The sequence below is a fragment of the Leucoraja erinacea genome, chromosome 24 (genome assembly GCF_028641065.1).
Source record: "Leucoraja erinacea ecotype New England chromosome 24, Leri_hhj_1, whole genome shotgun sequence".
Taxonomy (NCBI): Eukaryota; Metazoa; Chordata; class Chondrichthyes; order Rajiformes; family Rajidae; genus Leucoraja; species Leucoraja erinaceus.
In genome coordinates, this window is record NC_073400.1 from 18,705,286 (window position 1) to 18,719,583 (window position 14,298).

At 46.0% G+C, this 14,298-nt stretch overlaps 1 protein-coding gene across 4 annotated transcripts in view; it reads right to left on the reverse strand.

Annotated features, from left to right (window-relative positions):
- celsr2 (cadherin, EGF LAG seven-pass G-type receptor 2) overlaps positions 1-14,298 on the reverse strand; it is a 177,077-nt gene extending 162,779 nt beyond the window's left edge. For all 4 annotated transcript variants that reach the window (XM_055654629.1, XM_055654627.1, XM_055654628.1 and 1 more), the window contains exon 1: positions 9,652-14,298. In XM_055654629.1, coding sequence (XP_055510604.1) covers positions 9,652-13,240 — 3,589 coding nt within the window. In that variant the 5' untranslated portion in view covers positions 13,241-14,298. The remainder of the gene's footprint in view (positions 1-9,651) is intronic.

The window sequence follows — 14,298 nt, forward strand, 5'->3', positions numbered from 1 at the left end:
GTGCTGCCAGACCCCAATGGATCAATCAAACACGTCTACACTTGCTCAGCACAGCTGGTACTCGAGGCATCATCTGGTCCCAGACCCGTCACAATGCCCACTGGGTCAAGCTGCAACCTTTGCACTGGCCTCTTCCCACAACAAGGCACCATTAGTATAAGAAAGATAGACACAAAGTGCTGAGGTAAGTGAGCGGGTCAGGCAACATCTCTGGAGAAAAAGGATAGGGGACGTTTCGGGTCGGAACCCTTCTTCAGACTGATTGTAGGGGGTGGGAGTTGGGGGAGCGCAGAGCTGGAGCAGAGTAAAGACCAGGGACAACCAGGAAATGTCCTCGGGCAGGGCGGTGCCTGGTAGGTCCATTGTTGGCTTGGGAAGGTGTGATCGCGAGGAATACAATGAAGAGAACCATGTAACTGGTAAAACAAGAAGAATGGAGGAAGGGGGCAAGGGGGGTGGGGGTGGGGAGGGAGATAGGTAGACATTACTTCAAATTCGAGAATTCAGTGTTTTACCACAAGGTTGTAAGCTACCCAAACTAAATATTAGTGTAAAGCTGCTTACATCCCACAGCATGGATCCTGATTATTGCTCCTCGCTCTTGTAATCCTAACATAAGCTTGGTTTTATTTTGTTTTAAATGTGACATAAGTATTTTGGCCTTGTAAACTCCTTTCATTGGTATTGAAATACAATGTAATGTAATTCTGGTTATTAATTGAGAACTGATGCTGTTAAGCTGGTGCAGAGAAGATTTACAAGCAAGGGCTTGAGCTACAGGGAGAGGTTGGGCAGGCTAGGACTTCATTCCTTGGAGCGCAGGAGGGTGAGGGGTGATCTTATAGAGGTGTATTAAATCATGAGGGGAATAGATAGGGTGAATGCACAGAGTCTATTAACCAGGTTAGGGGAATCAAGAACCAGAGGACATAGGTTTAAGGTGAGGGAGGAAAGATTTAATAAGAACCTGAGGAGCGACTTTTTCCACCCCTCAGGTTTTTCTATATTTCTAATTATATTTCTGCAGTTGGCAAAAAATTAATTGCAGATAAAGCATTAAACATAATCGGTAAATCTGTGAACATTTTTCTTTTCATTTAGTTCCAAAATGAAACAAAGGCTTACTGTGTTGAGATATGGTATCCGAGCACCTTGTACTTCAATGTTTCATACTTTGATGCATTTACTGATAAGTTCCAAAAATATATTTGTGTTTGCAGATTTGATCAGTGTTGACATGTTGCCTGCATTTTGCAGCTACTGGTTAAACAATCGCACTTGCACCTGTCCGTCACAATCCAGCATTCCCCGGAACGTGGTATCGAGTCTTTAGACTTGAGAGAACAGGCCGTTGGGCCCACCTGGTCCGTGCCGACCACCGATCACCCCATACACTAACACTATCCCACACAAGGGGTAATTTACAAACTCACCAAAGCCAATTAACCTACAGACCTGTGTGTCTGTAAAGTGCGGCAGGAAACCCGAAGAAAACCCACGCACACAGGGAGAGCGTGCAAACTCCATACAGGCAGCAACTATAGTCAGGATCGGACCAGAGTCTCTGGCACTGTGAGGCAGCAGCTCTCCCGCTGTGCCACTGTGACGCCCCGAGTCCTGATTGATTTTCTTTCTTTACTCCAGAATTAGTGATTGAAGTTTCAGCTGTTAGTCCCTCCCTGAACACTCACCACACCCTGCGCTTTCATGGGGCTCCATAACATCTAAGATCCGGTAACTTGATATCAACTTCTTTTGATAATGATTGCTTGGAAGCTATTTTGCAGATCTTATTCTGGAGTTCAGGTTCAATCGAACAAATTTTAACAGCAAAAAACAAATGTGTAGAAAGGAACTGCAATGCTGGTTTACACCAAAGATAGACATAAAATGCTGAAATAACTTGGTGGGTCAGGCAGCATCTCTGGAGGAAAGAAATAGGCGACGTTTTGGGTCAAGACCCTTCTTTAGACTGAGAGTTGGGGAGAGGAAAACTGGAGGTATGAAAAGGTACGGAGCAAACAGGCGGCACCAATGACACAAAACAAAGAGCTGGAGATAACTCAGTGGGTCAGGCAGTAGCTGTGGGGGGGGGGGAATGGACTGAACTTAGACTGATCAGTATGAAGAAGGGTCCCAACCCGAAACGTCGTCTGTCCAATCCTCAGTGGATATTTTTAATGCGGAGATAGATAGATTCTTGTTTAGTACAGGCGGCAGACGTTAAGGGGAGAGGGCAGGAGAATGGGATTTGGAGAAAGATAGACCAGCCATGATTGAATGGTGAAGTTGGCTTGATGGGCCGAATGGCCTAATTCTATTCCTTATGACATTTCCTCCACAGATCCTGCCTGACCCACAGATTTCCTCCAGCAATTTGTATTTTGCTCAAGATTTCAGCATCAGTGGTCTCACTTCTCCAAATCTTAGCAGTAATTTAAAACCTGTGGATTTTGGGGAGCATCGGTAGAGTTGCTGCCTCATTGTGCCAGAGACCCAGGCTCAATCCCAACTACAGGTGCTGTCTGACAAGTGTTGATCTTAATGGTCCCACCATTTACTGTACTTGTTAAAGACATTGATACCCAGAAAGTCTTACCTCTGCGCTTGCTTCCTTTATGAGCCCGAGATACATATTATCCAGAGCTGGTTACTTATCAACTTTTGAAAGTGCTGGGCTCTTTGTAATTTCCTCTCTGTTAATGATTATACTTTTCAAACTTTTCACATTCATTTGCTTGAACTATCCCCCAAAAGACAAACTCAAAGTTCTCTTTAAATAATTCACACATTAACTCACAGAGCACTGTACAGCACAGAAACAGGCCCTTTGGCCCACAACATCTGTGTCAAACATGATGCCAAGACAAACTCTTAAATGCCTGTGCAAAATCCATATCTCTCCATACCTACGTGCCTATCCAAAAGTCTCCTTGATGCCACTGTCGTATCTGCCTCCACCACCACCCCCGACAGAACTTTCCAGGCACTCACCACCTTCTGTGTAAAAACATTTGCCCCGCATATCTCCTTTAATCTTTGCCCATCTCGCCTTAAAGCCGTGCCCTGTAGTCTTTGATATTCTCATCCTGGGGAAAAAAATCCCCAATCTAAGCCTCTCATAACTTTATGAACTTTAATATGGTCGCCCATCAACCTCCTGCGTTCCAGAGAAAACAATCCAAGTCTATCCAACCTCCCCCTGTAGCTACTATCACCTAATCCAAGCATCATTCTGGTAAATCTTCTCTGCACCCTATCCAAAGTTTACCACAACGTTAACTTTAAAAAAAAAATCTAAGCGCAGAGATACAGCTCAACATGACAAGTTGCTAAATCTATTCTCCGGTATAAATGCAATCCAACAATTGCTCATTATTCCCTTGTCCCCGAAACCTTAACCATCAACTTGATACAATGAGCTCATCTTGTCAGCTATAATCAGCAGAAAAGAAGAGTACAAAATGGCATTCACACTCTGGGACAAAAGGGGAAAGGGACAATTACTGCCAATCATCCCACAACGAGGCATCATTGATCTCTTCCCAGAGACTCATCTGCCAATTCAGTCGTCAGCCTGCCTGCCCCGTGAAACAACAGTGAACAGCTGACAAGCGTCCCGTTGTGTCAAAGATCCCCCCAGCAGGTGCTCGACGTAAGAGGCAAACTGGTTTCCAATCGACAGGATCCGAACACAGCTGCTGCCAGAACCCAGACACAGCCTGACCAAAGCTCTTCGCTTATTGTCCAAGTATCGTGGCAATTCTGGGACTAACTCTCAACAATATTCGCATCAGTAAATCAAGATTGTTACACTGCAATAAAAAGCAGAGATTATTCAATGCAGATAGCAGAGATTATAATCTAGACTAGTTTTATGGCATATTTAAAACTCAGTAGCATTATCAGTAAAAGGAAAGAGATAGGTTTTACGTTGAGGTCTAATATTGTCAATGTGTTCCAGATTCAGGGACCGTTTCTTCACAGCTGTTATCAGACAAGTGAACCATCCTATCTCCAATTGGAGGGCGGTCCAGACCTCCCATCTACATCATTGGAGACCCTTGGACTGTCTTTAAACAGATTTCACCTTGCACTGAACATTATTCCCCTTACCCTGTGGACGGCTTGAATGTAATCATGTTTTATTCTTTTCTCTGACAAGATAGCACGTAACAAAACGGCTTTGCACTGTCCTTCAGTACACGTGACAACAATAAACCAAACTAAAATAAGTGAAATGTTTTACAGTGAAAAGATCCGGGAGAGCACAGAAATTTGCCTTCCTCATTACGTGGCAACATCTTAAGTGTTTCCATAGAAAGGAAGAATTTATTTCTCTCAGATCAAAAGCTTCAAGAGAAAAGTGTAACAGATGCATGGTTGCAAATTAATTAATGAAAATAAAAGTAATCACCAAGCATTTAAAATTAAATAACAAAAGAGTATACACCACAAAAACACATCTGTACTGTTTGTATCCTGGAACCAAAGATAGTTGCACTTTAAACTGAAATTGCTTGAAACTTGGTTTGACCTTACATTTTGCTCTCTTGTTTGTCCAGCAGATTTATCTATAGCTTTCGGCAGTATCTCCACTGCTAGCCACTGGATAGGTGCCAGGAACACATTGGCAGTTATAGGTTTACCCCTGAGAATACGCTTGTTCCAACGCTATAAAAACATGTTCCATCCAACAACACGATTGAAAACAAAGGGAGAGTTAAATTTGAGTAGGAAGGATTTTTGGAGTGAGATTTTTCTGGTCCTTTATCAAGTTATATGCAGATTTAATTTGAATAACAGCATGCTCTTAATCTTTACATCAGTTCTTGGAAATTCTGAAAATCCTAGTCCAATTCTTTTCACACCCAATTAGATGAAACATGACCATTAGGATATGCCTAGTGCATTACATTAAAATACAAAACAAGTCTGCACTATCTAATCACCCTCTGTATTCCAAGAATCACTTCTTTATTCTACAATTTTTTAAATTACTATTTTAATAAAATTAGTTTACATGTTTTTCAAACGTTAACACTCCTAAGAGATCTTTAAACATTTCATTGATAAACGCAGGAACAGATTAAGCTTATTAACTAAGGCTCTTAATGTCCTTTCTCGTTCTTGTTTATCTTTTCTACTAAATCAAATAGAGACATTTGGCACTTTTTGCCGTTCAATTAAAAAAAATTATATTGTACCACAAGCTTACAATATAATATTTCAGAAATTGCTGATGTACTTAGCTTGTCCCAACTTTGCACTGAAAAGCCACCAAAATGCTTAAATGTAATCTTTAGGCTCTTTCATGGTTTATGACACGGACTCCTCATTCTGCTGACGCAAATACTGGCCATGGAAATAATTCAAATTATCAGAGTAGTTCCTCAGTAATCTTTAAATCACCATGCCATATTTTCAAACCATGTATGATTGTTGGATAATTGGGGCAGCGGGTGGAACTGCTGCCTTACAGTGCAAGAGACCCAGGTTCAGTCCTCACTATGAGCGCTCGCTGCCTGTACAGTTCTCTCTGTGACTGGGTGGGTTTTCTCTGGGGGCTCCCGTTTCCTCCTACACTCCAACGACCTGCAGGTTTGTAGGTTAATTGGCTTCAGTAAAAACTGTAAATTGTCCCCCAAGATGGTGCTGGTGTAGTGGGAGATCACTGGTTGGTGGGCTGAAGGGCCTGTATCTCCAAGCTAAACTTTAATTAAATATTACGACAAATTCTAACCAAGTAGAGATGTGGCATTAATGCAACCATGAGGAACAAGAGCAAATATATGATTTGCTGAATTTAAAGTAACAAGCTTGTATTTCCCACATCCCTTACACACTGAAGGAGTCATCATGTTTAATATGCAGAGAGATACCCAGCTACTAAATTGATTGCTTTACAAATCAATGATACAGGATGGTATTACGGTAATTGGTCTGACTGAATTATAAGACATGATATCATATTTAATTATAGGATCATTTTTTTCCATTTGTGATATATTAAATTATTCACCTTGACACTTTCTTTCCCAAACCCTCGGTTCTGCTGCACTTGCCCAATTTTCACAAAGAGGGAAAATAAAATCAATTGTAGCTTTCAAAACTAACTGGAATTAATTGCAACAAATGCAGTTTTAAACGAATGCTCACCATCTGTTTACTTGAGCAAATTGAATGAACTGTCAATCATTAAGGATAAGTCACAGTGCATTATTTCTGTGACAGGTTTAACAAAACTAATAGCCAAAATATGGATGAACAATGTACGACAATATCCTCGTAAATGATCATCAACAATTGTTAAACAAGTTACAAAGACTAACATTTAAGCCATTCATAACATGGTAATCACAAACTCGAGATAGACACAAAATGCTGGAGTAACTCCACAAGACAGGCAGCATCCCCGGAGAAGGATTGGGTGATGTTTCAGGTCGAGACCTTTCTTCAGACTGAAGAAGCATCTCTCCAGAGATGCAGCCTGTCCCACAGAGTTACTCCAGCATTTTGTGTCTATCTTCAGTTTAAACCAGCATCTGCAGTTCCTTCCTACACAATCACAAACTTGAATTGGACATCGCCAAGAGTGCAATCACAAGCTGAACAATTAAAATGATTGAAAAACAATGTCAAATGTGTGATCAGGAATTAAATGAAAACAAATTATTTCCTTTTTAATTCTTTACAATTTGGGTTTATACATTCCATGTAAAGATGCCAAAATATATATTCATACATTTGCATCCGATTATTGTGTCATAATTATCTCTTCTGAGTCAGAGGAAAGATGTCATCAAGTTGGAAAGGGGGCAGCAAAGATTTCTGAGGACGTTGTCTGGACTCAAGGGCCTGAGCTGTAGGGAGAGGTTGGGCAGGCTAGGACTTTATTAATTGGAGCACAGGAGACTGAGGGGTGATCTAGTAGATGTGAATAAAATCATGAGAGGAACAGATAGGGTGAATGTACAGACCTTTTCCCCAGGGGAGGGAATCATGAACTAAAGGACAGAGGTTTAAGTTGAGAGGGGAAAGGTTTAATATGGACCCGAGGGGGCAACATTATTACGCAGATGGTGATGAGTAAATGGAACCAGAGGAAGTGGTTGAGGCAGGTACAATGACAATGTTTAAAAGACCTTTGAAAATCGATAGGAACGTTTAGAGGGATACGGGCCAAATGCAGACAAATGGGATTAGCTTGGATGGGGCATTTTGTTCGACATGGATAAGTTGGGCTGAGGGTCCTGTTTCCGTGCTGGATAACTATGATTTGGAAAAATACAACACAATCCCTCATAAATAAAATGAATAAAATGTTGGTATTCAGATAATTACAATATCTCTAAGAAATAATAGCTCTCCTTAATTCAGATCACAACTCATCCAAGCCATTAGAAAACAATATTTTTCCAAAAGAGGTGCTAGTAAACATGTTACATTGATAATAAATTAAAATTTGTATTATTTTAAGGTTCCTGCCATTTCTTGTTTCTTTGCCATTCAGGAGGTCACTGGGGAGGACATGCTCAGATATGAGCTCCTCCTTAAAAAGGCAAACAAGAATCATTTGGAATCAATTGTTGCAATGATTTAATTTATTTTAAACTGTTATAGTTTTATCAATATTGCTAATTAATTAAAATACAATCCGACAGTATTTTTAGAATGAATTGACAAACACTTTATATTCATTCTTGTGACTTATAAATACCAGTTTACATTAAGTCTCCAGTCAGGCTGTGGTAGATTCCTCATCTCACTCTGACTGATCTTTGTCAGACTAATCTACCCCAGTGCCATACACCTAGAATCATAGAATGATACAGCATGGAAACAGGCCCAGCAGCCCAACATGTCCCATCTACACTAGTCCCACCTGCCTGCATCCCTCTACACCTATCCTGCCCATACACGTGATTAAATGTTGCTTAGAAGTTGCGATTATAGTCCCTGCCTCAACTACCTCCTCCGGCAACTTGTTCCATGCATCCACCACCCTTTGTGTAAAAGTGTTAGCCCTCGGGTTCCAATTAAATCTTTCATCCATCACCTTAAACCTATGTCTCTGGTTCTAGATTCACCAACTCTGGGCAAGAGACGCTTGTGCATCTACCCAATATATTCCGCTCACAATTTTATACATAATCTTCATAACAACTCATGCTCGAAAGGATAAAGTACATACTTGCATACTTTAAGAAGTACAAGACCGAGCAAAGTTCACATAGAGACACAACCTCTCTGAGATGCTTGGAGCAAATAACTTGGAATATAAGTGCCAGCAAATAGTAATGAGATCAAAGTACTCGGACAAATACTCTGATAAATGTAACCTGGTCAAAATTGTACATACATTATATCAAATGCACCAAATACATGATACTGATGCTGTCGATATAAACGGTTCTGCTCTTATATCTACAATGTATTATTGTAATCTTTAACTGTTCAAAAATGCAAAACATGTATTTTATCACAAGTGTTATCATTTTACAGGTCTTCAAAATGTAATCCACAAAATCTATTCCTCATGCCCACTCTAGGAGTTTGTCAAGGCTTATTTTTTTTAGATCGGATTGCCATTGCTTTCACCAACTGATTTCAACAGCAAGTAGACTCGAGAGTTTCCTCCCTTGGGCAAAGGATTCATTAATACAAAGAGCATCAAACTAACTCCTACTATCGCTTGCCTGAATTCAAGTAGTGCTGCTGAAAACAGGATATGTACAACCTGGTCAATAACTTAAAAAATGTATTTAAACTACACCAGTTTCAATACCTACATTGCAACATTTTAAATTAATGATAATATTCACATAAAAACAATCTACAATACAAAAGCCATCCAGATGTTGATGAACTTTAGTAGAATGCAAAACTTAAGCAAAAACATTTATACAAAAAAAAAGTTACGGTAAAGTTAATATCCACTTAAAGTTACAAATGAATATCTACTGCAATTCTTTAAGATACTCTACACAGAGTAAGGAATTTGGAGATGTTACTTTTATGGTGAAGGTGTAATAAAATTCAACAACATTGGCAATTATGTGTCTCAACAACAAGGCTTGCTTTAACAATAATGGCATTTGTATCTTTGCTAAAATATACAACATTCATTAATGCGCTGAAATGGCGACTTGAAACATGCAGATGCAAATTGTTGGTCCAAAGCCTTTTCTCATTTATAATTTAATTATAATTCTCAAAGCAATGGGAATGCAAGAAAGTAACAAACCCTGTTTCCTCAGGAACAGCTTCTTCCCCTCTTATCAGGCTTCCAGTTCTTCAATAAACTTGGGTACTGTCTGACTCACCTCAACCCTATCGGAGATGTTATACTTTGTCTATGGAACTGATTGTACGACATTACTAACAACTGTATTCTGCACTGTGTATATTCCCCTTTGCTCCACCTATTGTACTTTGATGTGACTGTATTTTCACATAGCATAACTGATCTATTTGGATGGCATGCAAAACAAAGCTATTCACTGTATCTCCATACACATGACAGCGATAAACATAAACTTACACTTTTCTCCGCTCTCTTTTTTGCTTGTTATCTGTAACAGGAGTTTGCAAACACAGGCTATAATCCCGACCCAGGACAAACAAAAGACACACTCCAAATCACCTTACCAGACACAGAAACTCTCATGGTGGCTTCAAGCGGCCTGTTGTTGTCCAGAGCATGACTCAAGCTTAGCTCCCCAGTCGTTTGATTGAGAAAGACCAGATTTAATTCATTCCCATGGTCAAAGCTGTAATAAAGACTGTCAGAGACATCTGGGTCATGGGCTGGGATCCTGCCGATGATCCCAGAGGGAAAACTGCTGGATTTGTTTGTGACATAGTTGTTGAAAATGATCTCAAAGTTCTTCAGCACAGGGACATTGTCGTTTTTATCCACCAGGCGAAGATGAATGGTGGCTCTGCTGACCAGGGGTGCAGACGTGGCCTGGACCACAATGACGTACTCCGACTTAGTTTCATAATCCAAATCCATCAGCGCAGTCAACTCTCCAGAGAAGATATCCAGCTGGAACACCTCAGGAATATTCCCCTCCACAATCTGGTACATAATTTGTGCATTTGTGCCTTCATCCGGGTCGGTGGCGGTGATGCGGGTCACCACCAGCCCAATGGGGCTGTTCTCATCCACAAAGATGTCAAACTCGTCCTTCTCAAAGACGGGAGGGTTGTCGTTAACGTCCATCACCATGACCTGAACATTGATGGGAGACCTCATCGCCGGGACGCCTTTATCCACTGCAAAGGCCTTCAGCTGGTAGACCTGAACGTTCTCCCTGTCGAGTCTACGGAGGGTGCGAACGATGCCAGAGGTGGTCTCAATGATGAAGTCTCCGTCCCCATCATCTCCACCTTGGAAGGTGTAAAACACCCGGCCGTTCAATCCAGAGTCACGGTCGGTGGCGGATACCTGGACGACGCTGGTGAAAGTGGGGACATCTTCGTAAATGGACCCTTGGTAATGGTCCCTCAGGAACTGAGGAGCGTTGTCGTTCACATCGTTCACGAGGATCTCAAGGTAGGTGGTGTCAGACTTCTGGGGGATCCCGTTGTCTTTTGCAGTGATGGCCAAAGTGTAGGAAACCTGGTCTTCATAGTCGAGGTCCATTAGTGTTGTAACCGCCCCCAAATCGGGTTCAATTTTAAACTGGGGGATGCTGTCCTCCATGAAGTAAGTAATCCGAGCATTTTCGCCCGTGTCTTCATCGGTCGCGCTTATGATCACGACGGTGGTGCCCACAGGTCGGTCCTCGTTGATGTTGACGGTGTAATGGGAACTCTGAAACACGGGCCTGTGTGTGTTGGCGTCGGTGACATTGATGAAGACCTTCACGGTGTCCAGTCGCGTCCCGTCGCTGGCGGTCACGGTGAGTATGTACTGCCGCTCCAGTTTGTAATCCAGGGGCAGGGCCAGGGTGATGAGGCCGCCGCCGCTCTGGCTGGTGATGGAGAAGCGGTTCCGCGTGTTGCCGCTGGAGATCTGGTAGGTGACCAAACTGTTGACGTCCCGGTCGATGGCGGAGACGGTCACCACGCTGGAGCCGACCGCCGCGTCTTCGTTCAGCCGGATCTGATACAGCGGCTGGGTGAACTCGGGGTTGTTGTCGTTGACATCCAACACGGTGATGCTGATGCTGGCCGTGGAGGACATTGGCGGGGAGCCCTGGTCCCTGGCCTCCACCCCAAAGCGGTAGAAGGCCGTCGTCTCCCGGTCCAGCTCCGAGCCGACCCCCAGCCACCCGGTGTTGTTGTTGATGGTGAAGGGGGAGTCCGGGGGCGCGTCGGTCAGCCGGTACTCCAGCCGGGAATTGTTGCCCGAGTCTGCGTCGATGGCCTGGACGTGGATGATGGAGTAGCCCACGGGCACGTTCTCCAGCACGGTGGACTGGAAGGGGGTGCTGACGAACATGGGCGCGTTGTCGTTGACATCCACCACCATCACGCTCACCATGCCGGTGATGTTGGACAGAGGGGGCCTCCCGCCGTCCTGCGCCCTGATCCGCAGCGTGTACTCCTTGTTGGTCTCGTAGTCCAGGCGGCTCACCACGTCGATGCTGCCGCTGTGGGCGTCGATGTAAAACTGCCCCCTGGTGTTGCCGCTCATGATGCTGTAGTGGACCAGCGCGTTGTTGCCCTTGTCGCGGTCGGAGGCCGTGACCTGCAGGACCTGCGTGTTGGGGGCAACATCTTCCAGCACCTGGACCACGTACCTCTTCTCGCTGAACTGTGGGGTGTTGTCGTTGTCATCTTCCACCGTGATGTGGACGGTGGCGGTGGAACTCCGGGGGCCCGGGTTCCTCCCTTGATCGTTGGCCTCCACCAACAACTGGTAGTTCTCCACACTCTCCCTGTCCACGGGCCCCCTTGTTCTCATCACCCCCGACCTGGGGTCGATCTCGAACACCTGGTTCTGCCCCTGGCCGTTGAGGATCTGGTACAGGATGTTGGCGTTGGGAGGGGCGTCTCCGTCGGTGGCCCTCACCGTCAGAACCTCGTAGCCGATCTCCAGGTTCTCCCTCACGCTCTCTTTGTACTCCTGCTGCTCGAACAGCGGGTCGTGGTCGTTGGCGTCGCTCACGGTGACCGTGAGGGTGGCCATTGCCGTCCGCCGGGGGCTGCCGTGGTCCACGGCCATCACCCTGAACACATGGGTGTCCTTGGTCTCCCGGTCCAGGCTCTCGGCCGTGATCACGACTCCGGTGGCCGGCTCCATGACGAACAGGCTGTTGGACCTGCTGTCGAAGAGGGCGTTCATGGAGTACTCCAACCTGCCGGACTCGCCCTCGTCTGGGTCCACCGCCCTCACCGTGACCACCCTGGCCCCCGGGACCATGTTCTCCGCCACCGACACCTGGTAGATTGGAGGCTGGAACTGGGGGCCAGTGTTGGCGTTCCTCTTCCATCTCCGGGGCCTCCCGCGGTCCTGGTCCGCGGCCAGAAGCTTGGAAGAACTTCCCCAGGTGGACTCCCCAGCGACTCTCAGCTCGATGGTGACATTGGCCGCGGCTCTGGCCCGTCCCGTCCCGCACTCGTTGGGGCAGCGGACCTGCACCCGGATACACTCTGTCCTCTTGAGGCAAACCTTCTCCCGGCTCCGCAGTTCCCCGTCCCAAGCCAGGACTAAGGGGCCGTCTTCCAGTTGGCAGTGCCAGGGCGGGCAGGGGGTGAGGGCGGCCGGGAAGAGCTCCCAGAGGGTGTGGACGGGTTGTCCAGCGGCGAGGCAGGGTGAAGTTTGGAGAGTCACGATCTCCACGTCTGCGCCGCGGTTGCGCCGGCGTTTGGCGATGCAGTGCCGGCCGTGGACATAGATGTCGGTGTGGATGGAGATGGTGCTCAGGTGCTGTCCGGAGCCACGGCGGCGGCGGCGGTGGCAGCGGGCGTCCAGGCGCAGGGTGAACGGGTTGGTGGGCAGAGCGGAGCAACGCAGGCGGCGGGACAGACGCACCGTGCCTGACCTCCAGCCCGGCTCTATGTAAGTCCTGACGGCCGCTGGCGCCCAGAGCCGGCGCAGCTCACAGCTCCGAGCAGCGGCCAGTTCCAACAGCAAGGTGCCGGCCTCCGAGCTCTCGGGGAGGTGCAGGGTAAAGCCCTCCGACAGAGGCGGCTGGGCGAGCAGGCAGGTCAGTAGCGCCCAGCGCAGCGCACACACCTCCATAGCTCGGTCAACGCATCGCCGGCTCCAGCGTCGCTGCCCCATCCGTCCCGGCCCCTCACTCCAGCCTCCGCCGCGCCCCGCTCTCCCGGCGCCCCCACTCTCCCGGCCGGTACATGGTCAACGCTTCCCCGCCCGTCCCGTTCCCTCCGCCCGCGGCAACTCTCCTCCTTGTGTGAAGTGAACGCACAAAATGGCTCCTGTCGGCTCCCCGGCGGGGCTTCAATTAGCATTAAACCTGCTCAGACAAGGCGCAGCGAGCCGGCAATGGGAGGGGGGAGAGCGCTCCGCACACACTTAAAGGGGCTGCGTCCTCTAACCTTCTGCCTCTTCTGTACCCCGGGCTTTTTAAAAAATAAAACAAAATTAAATTCATTCAGCTATACACACCCAGTACGGGTGTCAGGGGTAGTGGGGAGAAGGCAGGAGAATTGGGGTTGAGAGAGAAAGATAGATCATCCATGATTGAACGGCAGAGTAGACTTGATGGGCTGAATGGCCTAATTCTGTCTTTCCAACATGAATATATACATCAAACTACAACATAAAATATCACCACCACAAATCACAATTGTCAAGTATTCTTTAATTACTAAACATCAAATTACTATATCGTAACTGTACCCGGGGTAACCCGCTCCCGGCACAATCCAGAGCGGATAGAAAGCACATTTTAAATAATATATTATATGTGGTTTCAGTTTATTCTGCAGAGTTTGGCTTCTGTCCAACAGCAGCAAGTGTTCGGTGCCGGAGATCGGCGCATCTGAAATACGGTCTCAACCCGAAACATCACAGTCACAGCATGGAAACAGGCCGTTCTGCCCGCCTTTGCCATACCGACCAACATGCCCCATTTACACTGGTCCCATCTGCCCGCGTTTGGCCCATATCCCTCTAAACCTTTCCATTCCATGTACCTGTCCAAATGTATTTTACATGTTGTTATAGCACCTGCCTCCACTACCTCATCTGGCAGCTCGTTCCCACCATACACCCACCGTGGTTCTATATCCCCACCATTCCCTCCACAGATGCTGCCTGACCCACTGAGTTCCTCCAGCACTTTGTGTTTTGCTCAAGGCTCCAGCATCTGCAGTTCC